Source organism: Neovison vison, chromosome 5, assembly GCF_020171115.1.
Source record: "Neovison vison isolate M4711 chromosome 5, ASM_NN_V1, whole genome shotgun sequence".
In the NCBI taxonomy this organism is placed as follows: Eukaryota; Metazoa; Chordata; class Mammalia; order Carnivora; family Mustelidae; genus Neogale; species Neogale vison.
The window spans coordinates 29,827,947-29,852,310 of record NC_058095.1 but is presented as its reverse complement, the minus strand read 5'-3'; the positions used below and the strand labels follow the sequence as shown (position 1 = coordinate 29,852,310).

The 24,364-nt window shown below is 36.2% G+C and overlaps 1 protein-coding gene and 1 pseudogene across 7 annotated transcripts in view; one reads left to right on the top strand and one right to left on the bottom strand.

The window, feature by feature from the left end:
* Positions 1-24,364, bottom strand: part of NF1 (neurofibromin 1) — a 253,323-nt gene that overhangs the window by 180,567 nt on the left and 48,392 nt on the right. For all 7 annotated transcript variants that reach the window (XM_044248346.1, XM_044248352.1, XM_044248351.1 and 4 more), the window contains exons 2-5: positions 18,133-18,276; positions 15,632-15,715; positions 11,100-11,290; positions 4,078-4,184 (exon numbers count right to left, since the gene is read on the bottom strand). In XM_044248346.1, the coding sequence (XP_044104281.1) occupies positions 4,078-4,184; positions 11,100-11,290; positions 15,632-15,715; positions 18,133-18,276 (526 nt within the window). The remainder of the gene's footprint in view (positions 1-4,077; positions 4,185-11,099; positions 11,291-15,631; positions 15,716-18,132; positions 18,277-24,364) is intronic.
* Positions 22,881-23,785, top strand: LOC122906434 (annotated as a pseudogene).

The window sequence follows — 24,364 nt, the reverse complement described above, 5'->3', positions numbered from 1 at the left end:
CATCCATATAGGATGACTCTAAATAGGACAGTAACTATAACTTCACAGTTAAAACAAGTCAGCTATTTTCAATCTCATGTCTTTCTTTCAAAATCTTAGTATTTTCAAGTATTACAAATGAGCAAACTGTGTTTCTGAGGTTAGAGATCTAACAAACTACTGACCTGTGTTTCAAAGCCACAGTCTGTTCAAGTATGCTCTGATGTCTTTCAGAATATTTAAGTCAATGTACTAAGTCACTGGTTATTTAAACACTTTGCAATTGTACATTTAAGAGATTTCTAATATATTATTATAAATGACATTAATAAACACTTTTATATCCAAATATTTTCCATATTACTGTTCATTTCTTTAAGATAAGATCTAGAAGTAGAATCATCTGGTCAAAGAGATGAGTATTTTTTAAGGCTCTTGATAAATATTGCCAAACCAATTTTCAGAAGGGTTGGGCCAAATGCTACTCCCACCAAGCAGCAGCTACTCACACCAAGCAGCATATGAAGTCTTATCAACATTCTTATCATCATTAAACATGCTTTTGTTTTTATTTTGCTAATTTGATTGTTCAAAATAGTGGACTGCACTTTAAAAACTAGACTAAACATGTTTCCATAAGAATATATTAGATATTTTCATTTCCTCTTCCGTCAATGTGCTGTCCCCATCTACGAAAAGATTTATACCTGGAAAAAATGATCCTTCTATAAACTATTTTACTGGTAACAGCCCCTTGGCAGAAAACTCAGCCCACAGACTTTGCTTGTTTTAACTGATGTATAACTGACATACATTATATTAGTTTCAGGTATTCAACATAATGATTCCGTATTTGAATACACTGTGAAATATTCACAGTAAGTTTAGTTAACATCAGTCACCATATGTAGTTACAAATTTTCTTGTGATGAGAACTTTTAAGATCTACTCTCTTAGCAACTTTTAAACATGCAATCCAGTACTACTAACTACAGCTGCCATGCTATACATTACATCCCCATGACTTTTTACAACTGGAAGTCTGTATCTTTTGACTCCCTTGACTCATTTCGCTCACTCTCCCATCCCTAGTCCCACGTCTGGCAAACACCACTTTGTTCTCCGTATCTATGAGCCTGGTTGTTTTCTTTTTTAAAAATAAGATTCCACATGTAAGTGAGACATATAGGATTTGTCTTTCTCTGACATATTTCACTTAGCATAATTCCCTAAAGGTCCATCATGTTGTCACAAATGGTAAGATTTCCTTCCATTTTATGGCTGAATAACAGTCCATTTTAATACAGAATGCATACATTTCCTTTTGTCTATTTTATATATAAGATACAAAATATTTCTTAAACATATGTATAAACATACATGTATATTTTAAATACATATATATATATATATATTTCACATCTTCTTTATCCATTCACCTGTCAATGGATACTGAAGTTGTTTCCATACCTTGGCTATTGTAAAATAATGCTGCAATGAACATCAGGTATACAGATCTTCTCAAGTTAATGTTTTCATTTTCTTTGGATAAGCACCAAGAAGTGGAACTGCTGGTTCATATAGTAGTTCTGCCTTTAATTTTTTGAGGAACCTCCATATTATTTTGCTTGGCATCTGTGCCAATTGACATTCCCTCCAACAGTGCATATTTTCACCAACACTTATTATTTCTTGTTGTTTTGGTAATAGCCATTCTAAGAAATGTGAGGAGATACCTCATTGTGGTTCTGATTTGCACTTTTCTGATGATAAGTAATACTGAACATCTTTCATGTGCCTGCTGGCCACCTGTATGTCTTCTTTGGAAAAAATATCTATTCAGGTCCTGTGCCCATTTTTAAAATCACAATGTGAGGTTTTTTTGCTATTGAGCTGAATGAGTTCTTCACATATTTTGTATATTAACCTCTAATCAGATATATGATTTGCAAATATTTTCTCCCATTCAGTAAGCTTCCTTCTCATTTTGTTGAAAATTCCTCTGCAGCTTTTAATCTGGTATAGTCTCACTTGCTTATTTTTATTTTTGTTGCCTCCTATAGACTTTTAATGGAGGGCTCTAGATACTTACCTTTCTAATATAGAGATGAGTCTTTGAGTAATAAAACTGACTAAACAATTTAAATGTCGTTTTTGCTGGACTTGGAAATGAGTAATTTGCTCTCTAAGTCAGTTTTAAAATATATTTTCCAACTTCCTTTGCTCTTGCTCTCCTTTGATTTCCAAATAATGGCATTACACTTTCAAGCGTTCTTGAGCCTTTTTGCCTTCCTACATTTTAACTTTACCTTTGTGACACCTACTTCTTAAATTTTATACACAGAGAAAAATTCTAAATTTTATCATCCTTAACTTTAATTTAACTTAATGATAGATCCTAAGATCTTAAAATTTCAACTGTGAACTTAGTTGTGGTTTATTACAGTTTAAAACAATTGAGGTCCACTTAACATAATAGCTAAAATAATCCACTTTACTTCTTTATTAAAGTTACTGAAAATGATTTAATTGTTGTTTGGTCTTATAATGGTAATGACCTAAAATCAGTAACAGGGATAGAACACAGCCTTATAGTACTAATCTACATAGATACAGCCTTTTTTTTTTTTTTTCAAGATTTTATTTATTTACTTCAGAGAGAGAGAGAGGAGAGAGAGAGCACACGAGCATGAGTGGGGTGGGGGGTGGGGGAGCAGAAGGAAAAGCAGACTCCCCGCTGAGCAGGGAGCCCAACATGCAGACTCAATCCCAGGACCCTGATATCATGACCCCAGCTGAAGGCAGATGCTTAACTGACAGAGCCACCCAGGCACCCCTAGATACAGCCTTTTTACATCTCTGGTGAAAGAGTTAACAGAGTTTAAAGCAAATATTAACAAAACAATAAACAAGGTATTTTGACAATTACATTGTAGAACTGTTGAGGTTTTCAAAGTTAATATAACTAAATCTTCTAGGTCAGACACTAAAAACATTTTTCATAATTCCTTAATCAATATACAAAGTAAAATTAAAAAGTGTGAATCACATACTATAAGGTTTCACATTTAAGTTAGCCAGGATCTAGTATTACACAAAACTAAGAAACAATTTTAGTGAAATGAATTTAGTTATTTATACTCAGTTTATTAAAAATGTCTGCTGACATTTGATTTATATTAACATTTTCATGCTTACCACAATAATTCTCTCAATTCCTTGTGACTGTTAATCAACATAATCATGCGAAGCATTTTCCAAAGCTTTAAAATCACATATTAAGGGGCACCTGGGTGGTACAGTCGGTTAGGTATACCATTCTTAGTTTTGGCTGGGGCCATGATCTCAGATCATGGGAGCAAGCCCATGTCAGTCTCCATGCTAACTGCAGAGACTGCTTGGGTTTCTCTTTCCCTCTAGCTTTGGCCCTCCCCCACTTTCTCAATATCTGAAATAATCTTTAAAAACTTTTTTAAAAATAAATAAAATCACATATTAAGCACTGTAATGTCACCAGATGGGATTACAACTGAAATGTTCTACAAGGAAGCAAAAAGCACTGAAAAGGTAATAGACTATGTAATTCTGCAAAGTTAGTCAGAATGCTAACAGATCTGAAAATACAAATATCAGAAATGAGATGCCCATCTCAATTCCTCCTCTTGGCATAAAATGACAACCTTCTGGTTCCATTATGCAATGGAACTTTGATATCCTGCTAAGCTATCTGCTTTTAGCACTATAACAGTTAAACAGATAGCTTCTATAACCTATACCTATCCTTAAGAAATGAAATTCTAGAAAAATTAAGTAACAGCACCTGTATATTCTTTGTTAAAGCAAAACTTGTAGTTGAACAAAACTTTCCATTGCCAAGATTTAAGACACTCATTTTTTTGTTTTCAAGGCTCAAAAGTTATTGAAATCATTAAGCATCATTATTCGTTTCACAAGGACATTTACATTATAAAATCCACTTTTACATTATAAAATCCACTTTGATGTTCTACTTCACACAATTAGGACAATTCATACATTCAAACACCAGTTTTTCACTCACCTTGATTAGTTTCAAATATATCTTACATTTAAACTTACCTTTTAGGAGTCGTTTTAATTTTGCACAATCCACATTGATATACTGTAACAACTCTATATCATGCACATCAACGTTGTCTTCTGAACAAACAGTCAATTCCTGTAATCTGAAAAGTAAAAGCCAAAAATAATTCACTATCTTAAGGAAAGTTCAAAATTCTGAACTGAACAGATTCTTCTCACCCAAATGATGAGTTTATAAGAAAAAATATACATAAAAAATAAGACAGTAAGTATTTCTTATAAAATTTAAAGGTACATAACTAATTCAGGGGATATGATAAAACTGAAACCAAAACAATCCAGCAGACTTCGCTGTGTATACATAAATCATGTTGTACACATCAAATTTATACAATCTTTATCTAACAAAAAAATCATAGCATGCAGAGAACTATGGAAACAGATACATGTCTATTTGAAATACTAGTCTCTGTGCTATGTGTATTTTTGAAATTTTTCTGTCTGAAAATAAACTTATTAATTTCTGATTACATCAACTAGACTTCAAAAACAAACAGTATTTTATCTACATTTATAGGATACATTTATTTTGTATTAAAAAATGAGCATTTATTCCTTATAGTTTCACAATCTGTACATGTATTTATGTGATTATTTGATTAATGTCCCTCCCTCACAAAACTTACTCTAGTAAAGAATCTTTCCAAATCCCCAATTTCCCTTATATTAAATATGAAGATACCACAGATGTAGAAAAATTTAACACTTAACAAAAATAGATTTCTTTAAACTTATTAAAAAATTCACTTAAGTCTGAATAAAATTTTTTACTAACAGAAGTAGCTTTTCTTTTACTTGCTTTGTTTATAGTCAATTCAATTAATTAACATATAACGTATTATTGGTTTCAGAGGTAGAGGTCAGTGATTCATCAGTCTTATATAATACCCAGTGCTCATTACACCACATGCCCTTCTTAATGTCCATTACCCAGCTACACCATCCCCCAACTTCCCTTGATTCCAGCAACCCTGTTTGTTTCCTACAGTTAAAAGTCTCTAATGGAGGGGTGCCTGGGTGGTTCAGTCTGTTAAGCGTCTGCCTTCAGCTCAGGTCATCATCCCAGGGTCCTGGGACTGAATCCTACATTGGGCTCCTTGTCAGCATGGAGCCTGTTACTCTCTCTGCCTGCTGCTCCCCCAGCTTGTGCGCACACACTCTCTCTTTCTCTGACAAATAAATAAATAAAATCTTAAAAAAAAAAAAAGTTTCTTATGGTTTGTCTCTCTCTCTCTGGTTTCATTTTGTTTTATTTTTTCCTATCTTCCCCCATGATCCTCTCTTTTGTTTCTTAAATTTCACACATCAGGGAGATCATATGATAACCTTCTTTCTCTGACTGACTTATTTTGCTTAGCATAACACCCCCTGGTTGCAGTCACATTACTGCAAATGACAAGATTTCTTTTTTTTTTAATGGCTACATAGTATTCCATTATAGATATACACCACATCTTCTTTATCCATTCATCTGTTGATGGACATCTGGGCTCTTTCCACAGTCTGCTTACTGTGGACACTGCTGCTATAAACATTGGGGTGCAAGTGCCCCTTCAGATCATTACGTTTTATCGGTGGGGTAAACACCGAGTAGTGCAATTGCTATGTGGTAGGGTAGCTCTATTTTCAACTTTTTGAGGAACTTCCATGCTGTTTTCCAGAGTGACTGCACCAGCTTGCATTCCCACCAATAGTGGGATCTGCATCCTCACTAACATCTGTCATTTCCTGACTGGTTAATTTTAGCCATTCTGACTGGTATGAGATGGTATCTCATTGAGGTTTTGATTTGTATTTCCCTGATGCCAAGTGATGTTGAGCATGTTTTCATGTGTCTGTTGGCCATTTGTATGTCTTCTTTGGAGAAATGTCTGTTCATGTCTTCTGCCCATTTCTTGAATGGATTATTTGTTCTTTAGGTGTTCAGTTTGATAAGTTTTTTATAAATTTTGGATACTAGCCCTTTATCTAATACATCATTTACAAATATCTTCTCCCAGATTCTGTCTGTTGTCTTTAGGTTTTGTCGTTTCCTTTGCTGTGAGGAGTCAGTTTTTCAAAAGCTGACACTGTTAATCTACTGAACTCTGCTTCCTAATGAGACATATTCATTATTTTAATTAAGATATCAAAAATGTAAGAAGATGAATGGAATTACTAATGTTCATAAATGCAGAGAGAGACAGATATGGTGAAAAAATACAAATACTACAAAATCTTACTCATAATATTAACTCAAATTGTAGCCATTTTAATGCAGTCTAAAACTGACATTAATCATCATACTAAACATTCAGTTGCTAGAAGTGATATCAATCCGATTTCTTCCTTCTCAAATTCCTTTTTCACTAACTTTAGCCTGCAGATGTGTAGCTAACATTAAAATTATTCTAAGCACTTACACTAAAGCTCTTCATATCATCAGGGTGAGAAAAGCTTAGCAGTTCATACTGGGAATGACAAGGTCCTCAATACTGACTTATATGCTAAAAATTCCACAGCTGCTGCAAAGAGCCTAGAAAATATGGAATATGATTCCTTAGGAAACACAACTTAATAAATCAGCAACACCAACTTCTGAAAAGCTGACTCTTCCAGTTATTTGTGAAAAATGGAAGAAAAGTTTAATTCTTTTTACAGCCCGGTATTTCCATAGGGAAGGGGTATTTTGTGAGGCTTAAACATCATTTCTGAAGGACAGAAATCAAAGCACAGTTGGGAGTAAATGGAGTAGAAAACTTACTAAAACATCTAGAAAGACCAGGTAAACTGAAAACAAAAAGATATTTAAAAACATATAGAAATAAAATAAATAAAAGTGCCCGAGTGGCTCAATTGGTTAAGCATCCAACCCTTGATTTCACCTTCGGTCATGATCTCAGGGTTGTGAGCTTGAGCCCTGCATGGGGAATCTGCTTGAGATTCTTTCTCTCCATCTGCCCCTCCCCACCTTTCTCATTCTCTCCCTTTCTTAAAAAAAAGGAAAAAGAAGAGAAAAGAAAGAAACTAAGACAAACACCCCCCATCCACCCAGGTGCAGAAATGAAGAGGAACCTAAAAACCAGAGAAGGTTTTAAAGACATGGTCTGACCATGCAACAAAGGAAGCACAGGAGCCAGGTTTTTATCTCTCCTTAACCTAGGGGTTTGTGGCTATCATCTACATGGGACCGGATACAAACCTTTCTACCCTATAATGCAGAGAGTAGAACTGGGGCCCTGCAAAACTAGAAAGAACTAGGCCTGCAAGACTAGCAAGAACTATGCAATTCCTTAAATGAGAGTTGCAGAGAGATGAAATGAAGGGAGAGTGGAAGGATTTAAAAAAAAAAAAAAATCTACCAACATTAAGATGTCTGTCTGCTCTGGCTGTTTTGGGTAGGGAAAAAAGTCACCCAGAGCTGTTACCGTAAGGGTATGAGGTCCACATTTATACTACCCATACAATCTGGGAATGAGAAATTAATTTAAAAAAAAAAAAAAAAAAAAAAGGAAACAAAAGGGAAAAAAAAAGTCCAGAGCTGGGCACTTAGCAAAAGCAAAAACCATCACTAGGACATTCCCACATCCACAAGAGATCCCAAAGAAGATACAGACGTGCACTAAAGATGAATATGCAAAATTTACAGAGAAGAGAGAAAACCATTCACTATGAATGAGAATTGGCACATACAAGATTATTTAACGATCTTTTAAGAGAATATAAAATATGCCTTAAATGATTAGAGCCATATAAAAAATTTTAAACTATAAAGAAGAATAAGAAAACATTAAAAAAAAAACAGCAGATCTGTAAAGAATCAAACAGAACTTCTGGGGCACCTGGATGACGGTCAGTTAAGCATCTCCCTCTTGGTTTCGGCTCAGGTTATGAGCTCAGGGTTCTGAAACCAAGCCCGCATCCAAGCCACCTGGGCATGAAGCCTGCTTAAGATTCTCTCTCTCCCTCAGCCCCTCCCCCTTCTCTAAAAAAGAAAAAAAAATCAAACAGAACTTTTAAAATCACTGAGCCTTCTGCTTCTGGCATTATGTCAAATCAGATATTCTTTTTTTTTTTTTAAAGATTTTATTTATTTATTTATTTGATAGTGAGAGAGGGAACACAGCAGGGGGAGTGGGGGAGGGAGAAGCAGGGTTCCCACTGATGTGGGGCTCCATCCCAGGACTCTGGATCAAGACCTGAGCCAAAGGCAGTCGCTTAACTGAGCCACCCAGGCGCCCCTCAAATCAGATATTCTGCAGAGCCCTCCCACTACAAAACAATTAGATCCAGTGCAACTGTACAGTAATTCTATGAATAGAGCAGCCCATCTTCTACATAAAAGAGTACTATGAGGGGCGCCTGGGTGGCTCAGTGGGTTAAGCCGCTGCCTTCGGCTCAGGTCATGATCTCAGGGTCCTGGGATCGAGTCCCACATCGGGCTCTCTGCTCGGCGGGGAGCCTGCTTCCTCCTCTCTCTCTCTCTCTCTGCCTGCCTCTCTGCCTACTTGTGGTCTCTCTCTGTCAAATAAATAAATAAAATCTTGAAAAAAAAAAAAAAAGTACTATGAGTTGCAGAACATGGTATACTTCAGCAGAAGTATACTTAAGATCTGTACCCCATATTTCCTTAAAAAAAAAATCAAAGACCAAGAAATATCAAAAGCTAATGTTATTTCTAAAAGAGAAACATTTGTGGACAGGTAGCAGAGTCAAACAGTAAATTTTCATGATACTGGTTCATCTATTAGAAATGGGATACAAAATCAATCTTCAGAAAGAACTGCCATTCTGGGGTACCTGGGTGGCTCAGTCGGTTAAGCATCTGCCTTTGCCTCAGATCATGATCCCAGGGTCCTGGGATTGAGCCCTAGGTCGGGCTCCCCGGTGAGCGGGGATTCTGCTTCGCCCTCTGCCTCTGTCCCTTCCTCTCCCAAACTGGTGCTCTATTGCTCTCTCACACTCTGGCTCTCTCATACTCTCCCTTTCTTAAAAAAAGAAAGAAAGAAAAAACTGCCACTCTAGTCACTTGCATATTTTAAGTCACCTAATGCTATGAAGGCTATATCTACATCTAAATTAAACCATCATAGTGGTCTTTTAGGTGAGTGGTCCTCTAACAAGATCAGCTCCTTCTTCTGGCACAAACTACATGAAATGCAGTTATCTAAAACATGTACTTCAGAGATCCAATTTCTAAGCAGTCTGTCCACTGGAAGCTACAGAAACTAGCTTATTCTGGAGACATTTAACTTCTCTTCTGGAAACAGTAAGGTTCAGGATATACACAAAAGTTGCCTATATTTACATGCATTGATGCTGCAAAATCCTATAAAATGAAACCTTTGGAGCCAGAAAATTTCTAGAGTTTTTAAAAGATGGCACATTTGCTGTATTTTATAGAGCAACTTATGTATGGATAGACTAAAAGATATTCTATTATTTTGATCGTTGTTACCGTCAGTGTAAAATTATTTCAAATAGTAAGCTAGTGTGATAATCACTTAAATTGATTTTTTCTTTTATAATTTTCACACCTCCTATTCCCTAGATGTCGATTACCTTGCTACTTCAACTAATTTAATATTACTCAGAATATAAAATGTTATCAACTCAAAAGATTTCATGAAGACATTGTTCTACTGTATAAACATTACCTAACAGCATCAATCATATCATACCATTAAACAAAATTCAATTTTCTTTGCACCAGGTCTGATCAGGAATTGAAGAATACTGTTGCCTAGCATCATGACTATAGAAATACCATTTTTTATTAAAAAGACAGGAGAATTTTGAAGTTAGCCAAGTCACCCAAAACACTATAGTACAAACTCTCAAACTATGATGCATATTCCACTCACACTTGTTTTTCTAACAACAGAAGAATGAACAAAGCTGACTAATGGAAGTCCACTGTTCACACAACATAGACAAGTCAAAAGATGAAGGATGTATCAATAAAGAGGGCTGTTTTTCCACATTCTATATTAGTCTTAGATTCACTAAATCACTAAGTGATTCATATTATACTTCCTACTTGGTCATAGTTAAGACCCATTTGACTCTACTTGGATGAGACAGGCAAATCATTTGCATGAAAGCAAGTTCCAGAGTCACTTCAGTTCACCATCAGTTATTATTCCATTCAGCACCATCTACACATAAATTTCTTCCCATCCATAGCATATCACAACTGATGATCACATGGTTTTTAATCATCAATAACAGCTTAAATCATATTTATCATATAATACTGAAGTAAAAATATTAAAATATATATTTCATAAAATATGGTTAAAATGGAAGTATAGAAGTAGCAGCCTGATATAATGAATTTAATAGACTCTGAAACCAGTCTGACTTTAAAATTTGGGGCCTCCATTATTCAACAAAGCGCCTTAATAAATTATTTGGGTATTAGATTGTTTACCTATAAACTGGGGAAGTATCACCCACATTTCAAAGATACTATGAAGATAAAACAGTACAACATATACTGTAAATACCAAAATATGGGAGCTTTTAGAATTCATACACTTAAATCACAGTCTACTTTCTGGAGAAGACTACTTTGCAATTACTCACTTCCTTATGCTTCGCTATCATTAGGTTTTGATTTTGCTTCATAACTTAGGATCTTGTGATTAAGAGCAGCACTGTGAGATCTTTAGAAATCTGACTACTCTTCTCAGTTATTCTGATCAGCTAACTCCATTTAAAAGAATATTTAAAAACCCAACCAAAAACTCATACCTCGTGTAAAAACAAAAACCTGATCATGAGCAATAGATATCCCTAAAATTTGGACTTTCAACATCATAACTACTCACACTTAATTGTACACACCAATATCACAATACTACGTGATAAAAATGTCAAAGAAATCAATGTATAAAATTTATACAAAAGTCCAAGTCAAATTCATTTCTGTCAACTTTTTATTTTTATGCAGACAAAAAAAAAGACTTCTAAAATTGTATTACTTCATAACAGTTCTACATAGTTTACACACTAACCTCGTAGAAATGCGACTAAACACTGCATTGAAGTTGTTGCAGCTGAGAGAAAATAAAACCCCAGAGGCAGAATTCCGAAGTTCAGCGGCATGTTGGTTTCCTTCACGACAGGTATGAAGAAAATGGCAGATTTCTGGCAACAACTGTTTGACCAACATTGTTTCATCTAATCTCATTGTGTCCTTTGGTTGCTGCAATAGAAATAATCACATAATTCTAAAACTTTGTTAAATTCACATGTAAAGATTTTCTGTATGAAATTTCTCAAACATGGGGCGCCTGAGTGGCTCAGCGGGTTGTGCCTCTGCCTTCAGCTCAGGTCATGATCTCAAGGTCCTGGGATCAAGCCCTACATCCGGCTCTCTGCTTGGCAGGGAGCCTACTTCCCTTCCTCGTTCTGCTTGCCTCTCTGCCTACTTGTGATCTCTGTCTGTCAAAAAAGTAAGTAAAATCTTTAAAAAAAAAAAAAGAAAGAAAGAAAGAAATTTTTCAAACAGACATAAGACTTGAAATAGAATAATGAACACCCATATCACCTACACTCAACAACTGTTCATATTTCACCATGTTCACTGTATCTATACTCGGTCTAATAAATAGGATAGTTCATCTTTCATTGCTTTTTTCTCTTTTTTTTCCATGTTTCACCTCTTTTCACAATGAAAGTCCAGCCCCCCATCCATTCTCCCTAGAATCCGCCCCCCCCCACCACTACCACTCCTGTTGGTTCCCTGTTCATCAAATCCCTATAGAAGCTTTTCCACTCCTAGGAATCCCAAGTTTATTGTGAGTTCCAAATAAACGTTACTTATATTCATTTATTTGTGGTGCACTGTGTCATCTGTCTCATATCCAAATAAATTCCTGGGTGTAAAATTTACTTATTAAAAATAGCTTTGCTTTGCTTGAGCCATTTCAAAGTAAGTTACAAACATCATAATATTTCATCCATAGGTATTTTAGCATCTCTTAAAAATAAGGACATTCAGGGGTGCCTGGGTGGCTCAGTCATTAAGTGTCTACCTTCCACTCAGGTCATGATCCCAGGGTCCTGGGATGGAGCCCCACATCGGGTTCCCTGCTTGAGGGAAGCCTGCTTCTCCCTCTCCCATTCCCTGTGTTTGTGTTCCCTCTCTCGCTATCTCTCTCTGTCAAATAAATAAACAAAATCTTAAAATAAATAAAAATAAGGACACTCAAAAAATAAATAAGGACATTCTTGGGGCACCTTGGGTGGCTAGCCACCAACTCTTGATTTCGGCTCAGGCAATGATCTCAGGATCATGAGATGGAGCCCAAAGGCACTGCGTTGAGCACATAGTCAGCTTGTCCCTCTCTCTCCTCCTCTGCCCTTCCCCTCCCCTATTGTGTGCACACACTCTCTCTTTAAAATAAAATCTTTAGAAAATAAAAATAAGGGCATTCTCCAATTTAACTTCAGTACAATCACCACATCAAAGAACAACAACAAAATTCCCCTTACATCAGCTAATACCCATTATATATTCAAATTACCCCAACTGCCCCCAAAATGTCTTTCATAACTTTTAATATTTTACTTACTTACTCGTGAGAGACAGAGCTAGTGAGAGCGAGCATGAGGCAGGAGGAGAAGGAGAACAGGCTCCCTGCTGAACAGGGAACCCCACAACATAGGGCTCAGGCCCAGGACTCTGCAACAATGACCTGAGCTGAAGGCAGACAGACATTTGACCGACTGAGCCACCCAGGTGACCTCAAAACTTCTTTTTAATTCAATCAGGATTCAAAAAAGGGTTCAGATGATTACAGCATGATTCCTTTAGTCTCTTTATTCTAAAACGACTGCCCCCAACACTCCATATACATTTTATTTTGACTTTAAGAAAACAGGCCTTACAAAATGTTCCATATTGTTGATCATGATTATTTCTTAGTAGTGTGAGACTTGTAGTTACTGTATTTTCAATAGCTGGAACCTAAATCTAATGGTCTGATTAAATTCAGGTTACACACTTCAAGCAGTTCAGTAAAATTCATACTGTATCATATCAGGAGTCCATAATGCTAGGTGGTCCCAATGTTAATGACACAGCAAGCTTGACAACCTTACTGTTAATATTAAACTTGCTACTTTATAAAGTAAATCTTTTCCCTACAATTAACAAAATAAACAATGGATAAGCTATCCTGCAGATGCACCGTTCCACATCCATATGTCACCTAAGCCTAATAATAATCATGTATGAATGAGAATTCGTACAATTTCAGTAATACCAAGCAAAGAATAAAATTGTGTATAATTATGTGCTATCCTTAATTCTGTAATTGCAATCCAAGTGCTTACAGATGTAAATACACTGGAACATACAGACAACAAATATCACAAAACCTCCGAAATTCAAGTGGCAATGCCTGTATCTTACAGGCCAATCAAACAATAGAAATGCTGAAACGCCAATTAATAAGCAAGTAAAAATTACAGAAGTATTCAATCTTTTGAATAATGGTCATATATGCAGGAACCAAGATCGCTCAAATTCTACAAAATTTTACTCATAATACTGCTAAGTATTTGATCATTTCATTTAGCTATTTCAACTACTTATATGACAAACACGTACTTGCAGGCTCACTTCTTAAACTACCTCACCAAACTTCAATCTAAACATGAAAACCAACAGACAACCATAATAACACTGTAGGCAATTCAAGAAAACAAAATTATTTGATAACATGAATAGCATTATTTTTAATTATAAATTCAATAAAAGAAATCCATACATTTTCAATAGCGCAGAGGAAGATAACTTATCTTGTGCATTAATGTAAGTTATACTATGCTTACTTATTAGAGTTTTAATTAGGCTTTCTCTAAAGAGTATCAATAAAACAGGGGCCAATAATATCGTAATCATTCTCCAAAATACATTTACCATTACCTCTCAATTACAAATGTTAATAGAGAAAAGGTGCAGGACTGACAGAGGCAATAAACCACCTGACCCCATCCAAACATGGATATGGCTAATGTACTGGTATTTATAATCAAAGCAACAAGACCACTATCGAGAACTGGCTCAGGATGTTTAAAAACCGTTCACCTTCACGATTATATCATCTTATTTAACAGCACTTTTGTTTTTTCACTCCACTTAACAAATGAACAACAGCATATCACAAATCAATAGAAAGCACCAAACTACAAACAGAACTAGCTCACCCTCAATTTAAGTAGAAAACTTATAAAAACTGTCTAACGATTTGGGAATACACTCAAGGGCCAATAAAAGAGTTTAAAACATTATGTTTAGGTTTTGTGTCCTATAGTCTTAAATAGGTCTCTTCCCCTAGGATAAATAATTGAGTACATGTAATTATTGAGTACATGTAATTATTTTTCCCCTTCCTCAAAAACTATTGACCATTCCTTCTCTTCCTAACCATAAAATCGTCCTCACATCCAAGTCCCGCCCATCTAGGCTGATTATAGAAAACAACTGTAACATGGTGAAGAGAGATGTAATTCTGAATAAAAGCAAAAGATGTGTCAAGGAAGAGGGACCATAATAACTCTTACAATGAATAGACAGATCTTTAAAATGAAGGCAATAAAATCTATGTATTTACTAAACAACTACCACGTTCCAGTAAGAGTTAAGGTTATTGAAGTATAAAAACACCTTGCTTTATGCAACAAAAATATTCTCGAAAAAATTCTCAGTAAGTCATGGTTGAAACATACTGAGATAACTATTTAGAGGAACCCTAAGAAAGAACTGTTTTGTATTCAACTACTCCTCCACACAACTATTTTATATATTCATAATTTACACATAACAAATGTTCTTAAGGTAGGATCTCTTGGTAATAGTTGTAATTTTTTAAAGTCCACTTTAATATAGATTTAAAAAGTAAAATATTAAAATCAGATAAAATATTGAAATGGGGTGGCACCTGAGTGGCTCAGATGTTAAGCGTCTGCCTTCAGATTAGGTCAGGATCCCAGTGTCCTGGGATCGATCACTACACTGGGCTCCCTGCCCAGCAGGAAGCCTGCTTCTCCCTCTCCCACTCCTCCTGCTTGTATTTCCTCTCTCACTGTCCGTCAAATAAATAAATAAAATCATTTTTAAAAAAAAAACCAGAAATGGGGCAGGTAGGGGCAGGGGGAGAAAGATTACTCCTGGTCACATTTTTTTGTATCACATTTTTTCACAGCTGAGCAATATCACAGGCCTAACAATATCTGGAGAAATTAATTAAATCAAATAGTGGCTTTTTTTCATAAAATCTTTTCTAAACAACCTGAGACAGAGATAAGTGGCTCAAGCTTAACACTTTATAACTTGGTATTTATTTAATTTACAAAAGATGAGAAAATGATTCTCTTGAAAACTGTATACACTGTTAGCTCTGTTAACAAAATTTATATTCATATGTCTTAGACCAAAAAAATCCGCATGACTTTTCTTGTCCACATCTATACTTTGGTACATCAGGTCATTCTCAAAACTGAATTCACAAAACCTGCCTATTTTAGATTTACTTACCCCAGCAAGACATTTTTCCAGTGTATCCAATATAATCAACTGAGAGAGATATAAATTTTTTTCGGCAGCTTCTCCAAATATTCTCTATAAGAAAAGATATTCAGAACAGTAAAGGTTGGCTATTACTCTCTACTGAATCAACACACATCTAAAAAGTCAGGAACTACGAATTAGGGGAAAAAAAAACCCCAAGTCTTCCATTTTATCTCCCAGATTAGACTACATTTAAATCTGTTATTTCTGATTTTATCTTAATGCGCACACGAAATAAATTCCCAGGCAAACAAAACTGTTGGTATTTATTATAGTCTATCATTAGCCTTATAAAGTGAAAGAAAGTAACTATGGTTTATACTTTAAAAATGAATACCCAACTTTTGTAGCAACATGGATGGGACTGGAAGAGATTATGCTGAGTGAAATAAGTCAAGCAGAGAGAGTCAATTATCATATGGTTTCACTTATTTGTGGAGCATAACAAATAGCATGGAGGACAAGGGGCGTTAGAGAGGAGTAGGGAATTTCGGTAAATTGGAAGGGGAGGTGAACCATGAGAGACTATGGACTCTGAAAAACAATCTGAGGGGTTTGAAGTGGCGGGGGGTGGGAGGTTGGGGTACCAGGTGGGGGTTATTATAGAGGGCACGGCTTGCATGGAGCACTGGGTGTGGTGAAAAAATAATGAATAATGTTTTTCTGAAAATAAATAAATTGAAAAAAAAATATATTTTTCACCAAATGAAAAAATATATATATATAGGATTTAAAAAAATGAAACAAGATGGGATCGGGAGGCATACAAACAATACGAGACTCTTATCTCACAAAACAAACTGAGGTTGGGGGGGGTAGGGAGACGGTGGTTGAGTTATGGACATTGGGGGCGGGGGTATGTGGTATGGTGAGTGCTGTGAAGTGTGTACACCTGGCGATTCACAGACCTGTATCCCTGGGGCTAATAATATATATGTTAATAAAAAATTAAAAATTAAAAAAAAAAAAAACTTGAAAGAAAAAAATATACATATATAGGATTTAGATATACATACAGATCTTAACCAGAATCTTGCATTGAACATTTAACCACACTTCAATGCCACAAAATAATCAAAATCTCAATTCTTACAGCAACAAAATACTGTAAAACCAAATACAGTGAATTTAAGGCATTTGCTATCCTTAAATTTAATACTATGCTATTCACCAACAAGGAACTATGGTTTCCACAATTAAATTTACTCAATAAGCCTAAATGAATGCCAATTATCACAGTACTGCTTTTGTTTTTGTTTTGGAAAGAAGGTTCCAATATTAAAATATTTTCACCTAACTGGGAACACAGCCACATATTTATATAAGCAAAATCCTATCACCATGCCCCACACACTGTGCAACAAAAGAGCTTCACAAAATCTTACATGTATTTCTGTAAAGCACTTTAAATATACATAAGAGGTCCTGCTTTTTTCAGAAAAATCTAAATTTTTTTTCTATAAAGAAAAAACTTCTTTGCATGGCAAATGATTGCCCACACCTCCAGTTTATCAATTTTCTAAGTTTGGGACATTGCCTAACGAAGTTTTTAAAAAGAAAACACACTTAAGATGGGACTGTAAAAATAAGACTGATTTGCACAATGTACAACCAGACGTCAGTCTCATAGCTTAATACAAACAATATAAACTGTGGTTAGAAGTGCTAAAGACAGAAAAAGCAGTTCGGAATTAATCAAGAAATATCCAGATCAGCTGTTTTGAATTGAGTTTGAAGGAGATTTTGGATAGGGACTCTCTCCCCTGAGAGAGTCGGGACAAATGAGTTGTTCAAAGGTTCATAGAAAGAACAGCTGGGATAACCTGAAGTCTAGGGAATGTAAATAGGTTTTATAAAACAGGAAAAAAGGCGACTGTGAGCTTTTAACCATGGAATTACTTGCTGAAATTGCTATTTGAGGAAAATCACTTCAACAATGGGATCTCTAACTACTATAGAATCTGTCACAGGTTACAGGAAGAAGGAAATAAAACAGCATCTTCATAAAAGCAATCTCACATTTTAACACTACAAGGTCATATTTTATTTATTGTCTACTTAGGACTAGGACAATCTAGTAAGTAAATATTCAAAGCAGCAGCTAAGGAAAAGATTTTAATAGATTACTATGTTACCAATTTATATATGACCTGAAGTCTGTACAAAATCCTAATTCCAAAAAATAAAAAGAAAAGATAGGGTCGCAAATAAGAGAAATATCTAAGAGAAAAAAATCAAAAACTAAAATGAAAGTTAAAGGTTACCTGTGCTCATTCACAAAATACAATGAGTGTTTAAAGGGCGAAAAATTTATACAATCTGAAGAGAAACCAGAGCATTCCAGTGAGTGTTTATATCCAGAGTCCACAGAAAAGGACTTTCCATACTCCAAAATATGCTGATTTAAGTCTTTAAATCAGAGAGAAACCAAAAAAAATTCCCCCACAAAACAATGACCCAATACTCACCATATTGTTAACATTCTTTAAGATAGTGGTGAGGCCGCTGATAACCAAAGAAAACTTGTATTTGGAAATATTAATAAGACATTCCTTGTTGTGTTCAGTACTGACTTTGGTATGCGTGTTCTGCTGTCCTGTTTTTATTGGAAGCTACGGGAAAAAGAAAATGTTAGCTTATACATGAAAACGACTAAAAAGAACTATTTCTCACTGAAACTCATGAGATTTTAGGAAAATTTTTATCTGCCACAGTGACCTATGTTTGTATCCCAAGCTCCAATTTTCAATAGAAATTAGCATTTACAGCAAATCTAAAACTCTTGAAATTTCAATTTTTGCAGATTTCTTTCTCAAAGTCGTAAACCTCTACCTACCTACAAAATTAACTTTACCCAGTATTACATAAGAGATGATGACTCACAGAAATAGAGCTATTTCCTTGTAGCTAAAAATTATTTCAGAGGATGCCTGCAATAAAATGCATACAATCTTTTCCCTGACACATTGAACTCCAGCATTAAAAGAACAGACCAAGAACATCTATGCCCCAGACCTCTAATAAATAATGGCAGATAACTGTGTCTTTTTCAGAAATGAGAGTAAGCTATATAACCTAGAATAAACACAGTAAGACTAACTCAAGTAAGATGACCACCCTCAGGTACACAGTTGAGGGAGGAACAGAACAACAGACAGGTAAGTTTCATGGGGAAAATAAATATCTTTTAAGGGGATCACATTTACATTTATCTGAGAATGAGTTAAGTCTCACTGCCAAGAAGCTCATCTCTGCTCTGTTCAAAAGTAGCATTTTGTATTGAAAGCATTAGGAATGTATCCACTGTTTAAATATTAGATCCTGCTAATGCTAACAGAGAAGACTTGTGAGGTTTTTTTTTTTAAATACTTATTTATTTACTCAGAGAAAGCAAGTGGGAGAGAAAGAGAGAGAGAGAGAATAAGAGCCAGGGGAGGGGTAGAGGGAAATCCCCACTGAGTGGGAAGCCGGATGTGGGGCTTGATCCCAAGACCCTGAGACCATGACCTGAGCCAAAGGCAGATATTCAACTGAGTGAGCCACCCAGGTGCCCTCAGCATTTTGATTTTTAAAATGGTGCAACTAAAAGTGGAAAGAGACCAAGTAGCATGCCCAAGTTTGTCTAGTCAGTTAATAATAGATCACTGATTTGATAATAAATACTGAATAAAAGAGGGGAAGCATTTTTAGGGCTTAACAGGAGGTACAGAATTACATGTTAGTTTTAAAGGTTACAGAAGGAAAAAACCTGAAAGGTGTAAGAAAGGAGAATTTTAAAAGGCAGTGGCTGCAATGTAGCTTGTAAATCTCCCCAGCTCTCTTTGTAATGGTTAATTTTATGTGTTAACATGACTGGATCATAGGATGTACAGGTATTTGGCCAAACATTATTTCTGAGTGTATTTCTGAGGGTGCTTCCAGATGCAATTAGTATGTGAATAACTGAATTCAGTCAAACAGCCGACAATGCACCCCACAAAGCCCAAAATACAAGCAAATAGGAACAACCCACTTTGAGCTATAAAACTGGTGGGTATAAGCATCTCTGCAAGAGAAACCAGAGGGAAGTAGAAGGTCTGATGGATCTGAGGAAAAACCCAAAATTCTATTCCATTCTCAATCAAAAGTACAACAGGCCATCTTTAGAACATTAGCTGACCAAAAAAATAAGAACATTAGCTGAAATATAGGGGCTTTTTTTGTTTTTTGGTTTTTTGTATATTGCAATTTGCTCATGAGTACAAAAGGTCTACCATAATGGCCTGAGAAGAGAGCACACTTTTTAAACAAACCATCATTATCTAGCAGAAGTTTCTGCAGTGATATACTGTATCAACAATGCTCAATACAGCAGCCATGTGTGCTATTAAGCACTTGTTACACGGCTAATGTAAATGAGGAATCAAATGTTAACTTCTATTTAATTTACTCACATTTAACTTTAAGTAGCTCTTGGACACCATTGGGCAGCACAGTTCTAAACTAACCAGCTGAAGAAGAACCCTTTTAGGATGAAGCCTACATTGAGAAGAAATTGATGAGATTCACTCCAAACTGACAACAGGGACAACTGGGGACAAAGAACCAAGGTCCAGATAAAAGTGGTAAAGAGGAAGAAAGCTAAAGGAGCTCAAAAAGGATGAGATGATGGGTTTGTTCAATTTCATGAAATAGAAGAGCTCTAGATCCATGAAGAGAAAAAGCTACCCTGGCTCACATTTCCCTTCCACCAATTCAGGAAAACTATTTTCAAATATGTAAATGAGCAACAGCAGGGGCACCTGGGTGGCTCAGTCAATTAAGTAACTGATTCTTGATTTCAGCTCAGGTCATGATCTCAGGGTCGTGGGATTGAGCCCCATATGGGCTCAACTCTGGGCTTGGAGCCTGCTTCAGTTTTCTCTCCCTCTCTCTTTGCCTCTCCCCCTACCCCATCCCCCAAAAAAGAGCAATAGCAAAGAATGTGGTCAAATCACATGTGAAGCTACCATGGGGGAAAAAAAAATAAGAAAAAAAATAACATTGCAACAGAAAATGAAAGTGTGCCCAAAAGCCATGTTCCAAGCAGGTCCTTCTGTTGAGGAAAAGAGAAACCATCAGAGATAAGGATTGACACTGAGGGCTAAACTGACAAAACTGCAGACATGAGGGGGCCTCAAATGCATAACTAGTGGAAAAGGCTTAAAAGTTAAGCCAAACTTCTGAAAAAGCAGAATTTCAAAGTCTCACAGCCTCGGGAAGACAAAATGATTAGAGTTCAGTACCTGCCAGTGGAAGGAACCTAGTAAATAAACCCCATTTTTAACTAGAAGCTCCAGAGGGCTACATCCCACAGAAACAGGGGAGAACTACAGCAACTGAAACACTTTTTTTTTAAGTTTATTTATTATTTTAAATAATCTCTACACCCAACGTGCGGCTCAAACCCAGAACCCTGAGATCAAGAATTGCCAGCTCTTCTGACTGAGCCAGTCAGGTGCCCAAGCAACTACAACTCCTAAATGCTATTAGTAGGAACGTACATCAGTCATTGTTTTGAAAAATGTCTGACATTGTCACTAAAACAGAACATATATACATTCTCAGCGATTTCACTAGGTATACATCCAACAGATCTATGTACGTATATCCACTGAAATATATGTGCAAAAATGTTTATAACAGCATGTTAATAAACCGAAAACACTCCAATAGTCTATCAATAGCAGAAATGGTTTTAAAAAGCAATATATTCAAAGAAAAACTATACAGCTATAAAAATAAATGGCTTACAACTCTTAAGCTTAATCTCACAAATATGAGTGAAAAGCTGGAATAAAATATCACTTACTGTACGAGTATGCTACATAAATTCCAAAGACATGAGAAATTCAAATCAGGATAGTAAAGACCCTTGGAAAGAACAGGTAATGACTAGAAGGGAATGCAGGAGGAAAGACTGCTAGCACCTTATGGTTACATTGGTGTGTTTACTCTGTCAACATTTATTAAGCTCTATATTTACATATATTTGTGCATCCTTCTATATGTTTAAGTAGACAAAGTTTGTAAATATATGTATTCAACTCCATGAGTTCATAGTGATACTAAAAAACTAAAACAAATTTTGCAACAAATGAAACCCAAATCAAGGAGAAGCAAAGTAGTAATGAAGATAAGCACCCTTAGTGGACACAAAGGAATTACACACTGGCACTGCCCAGCTCCCCTTCATGGAAGGACTTGTTGCCTTAACTGCTAGAAGTATTCAGTCAGTCCTTCAGGGATTGCCTCACCTGCAGAGAATGACCCTAACCAAGGTCAAAGCCTTCCTGGGCAGCCCACACCCAGCAACCAACTGATACGGCAATATAAAGGCCTACACACCTATGCCTAATTCTGGGCAACTCAGAATGGCCAATTCTGGCACCAGAGCTCCTAAAAGGGGTTAGCCAAATCTAACACCAGACCTGCACTGCACCATGAATTCAGCATCTGCCCAATCCTGCCTCCTCCCAGGTGCTGATCCCAAAGGAACACCTTAATGAACATCCTGCCCCAGGCTTCCAGGGCAGCTGACTATAGATGCTAAGAAGGGGTTTTAAAGCTGGCAATGGAGGAAAAATAGTAACTACAAAAGCAATGAAACTAAAATACCAAAATCTCTGTTCTCTGGAAAAAAGATAACACAGCCAATAGAAGCTAAATATGAAAGCCAAAGGTCTCTCTGGAAGCATATAAAGACGGTCTCCTCTCTTGTAACAGGAGGACAGAGAAACCCACGGACGGACCAGAACCAACACTTAATTATCAGAGTTGCTGGGCTTCAAAGGTTAAACTCCCTAAAAGGCACATCTGCTATGCCAAAACCAGAGCCCTGAGGGGAAAGAGTAAGACAAATATAATGGAAATAAGTGGTCTGTGGGCCCAAAAATCTCCTATTTCCAAGGTCCCCTAAATCCTGTCTACTATAGTGGTTACTGCTTACTAAGTGGTGGCACCCCCAAACTTGTTTGAAGACAATTCAAAGACTTCTCCCCTGAAAGACAATAGATGTTCCTCTTGGGATTTGCCACCACCTCCTCTACTAGCCAAAGGGGTAAGAAAGAATTTTCTGAGTGTTGAAACTTCTTATATCTTGACCATGTTGATGGTTACATGAATATATGTCATTTAAATGTCAAAACTCAGAATTAAATGGTATAAATTCAAAAGAGAGTGTTGTAACATTAGGATGTTAAATGTAATCCCCACGGTAACCACAAACAAAATAGCTGTAGAATACACAAAAAAGACATGAGAAAAGAATTTAAACATTCACTGCAAAAAATAAACAAATGAAGACAATAATGCAGAAAAAGAGACAAAAAAAAAAAAATAAACCACTATGGGGTATAGGGGAACCAACAGCACAATGATAGCAATAAATTCTTATCTGTAACTATCTTAAATGTGAATGGATTAAACTCTCCAATTAGAAAACAGACATTGGCAGAATAAATAAAAACACATGACCCAACCACACACTGCCCATAGGAGACTCACTTGAGATCTAAAGACACAAACTGGTTGAAAGTCAAAGGGTGGAAAAACGTACTTCATGCAAATAGTAACCAAAGAGAGTGGGGGTAACTATACAAATTATCAGACAAAACAAACTTGAAATCAAAACAAGTTACAAGGACCTTCCCCTCTCTTCCTCTGCACTGCCTGCAGAGGTGGCAGCCCTCTCCTCTTAGGCATCATGGCCGCCCTCAGACCACTGGTGAAGCCCAAGATCATTAAAAAGAGGACCAAGAAGCTCATCCAGCAGCAGTCAGACTGATATGTCAAAATTAAGCGCAACTGGTGAAAACCAGGCATTGACAATAGGATGCACAGAAGATTCAAGGGCCAGATCTTGATGCCCAACATTGGTTATGGGAGCACTAAGAAAACAAAGCACGTGCTGTCCAATGGCTTCAGAATTTCCTAGTTCACAATGTCAAAGAGCCTAAAGTGCTGCTGATATGCAACAAATCCTACTATGAAGAGATTGCTCACAATGTCTCCTCCTGCAGAGCCACTGTAGAAAAAGCAGCCAAGCTGGCCATCAGAGTCACCAATCCCAATGCCAGGCTGCACAGCCAAGAAAATGAATAGATAATGTATGTGAACGTAATATTTGTTAATAAAACCACAAAGCTCCAAAAAAAAAAAAGTTATGAGACAAAGGAGGACATTATATATTAATGAAAGGTTCAGTACAGCAAGGAGACATAATATTTAGACCATCAAAATATAAGGAAAAACTGACAGAATTAAAGGGTAAATTACTTCTACAATAATAGTTGTGGAGACTTCAATACCCCACTCAAAATAACAGAGAAAACAGACGACTTGGGGACACCTGACCAGTGGTTCAGTCAGTTGGGTCTGCCTTTGGCTCAGGTCATGGGCGCAGATTCCTGGGATTAAGCTCCAAGCCCCTGCTTCTCCCTCTCCCTCTGCCCTTCCCCATTGCTTGTGCTCTCTCTCTCCCCAATAAATAAAATCTCAAAAAGAAAAAAAAAAAAGGAAAAAAATAGAGGACTTAAAGTACAATAAGCCAACTAGGCCCAACAAATATCACAGAACGTCCTACCAAACAAAAGAATACACATTCTTCTCAAGTACATATGGGACATTTTCCAGGATGACCACAAGCAGGTCAAAAAATTACATATAAATACTTTTTGAAAG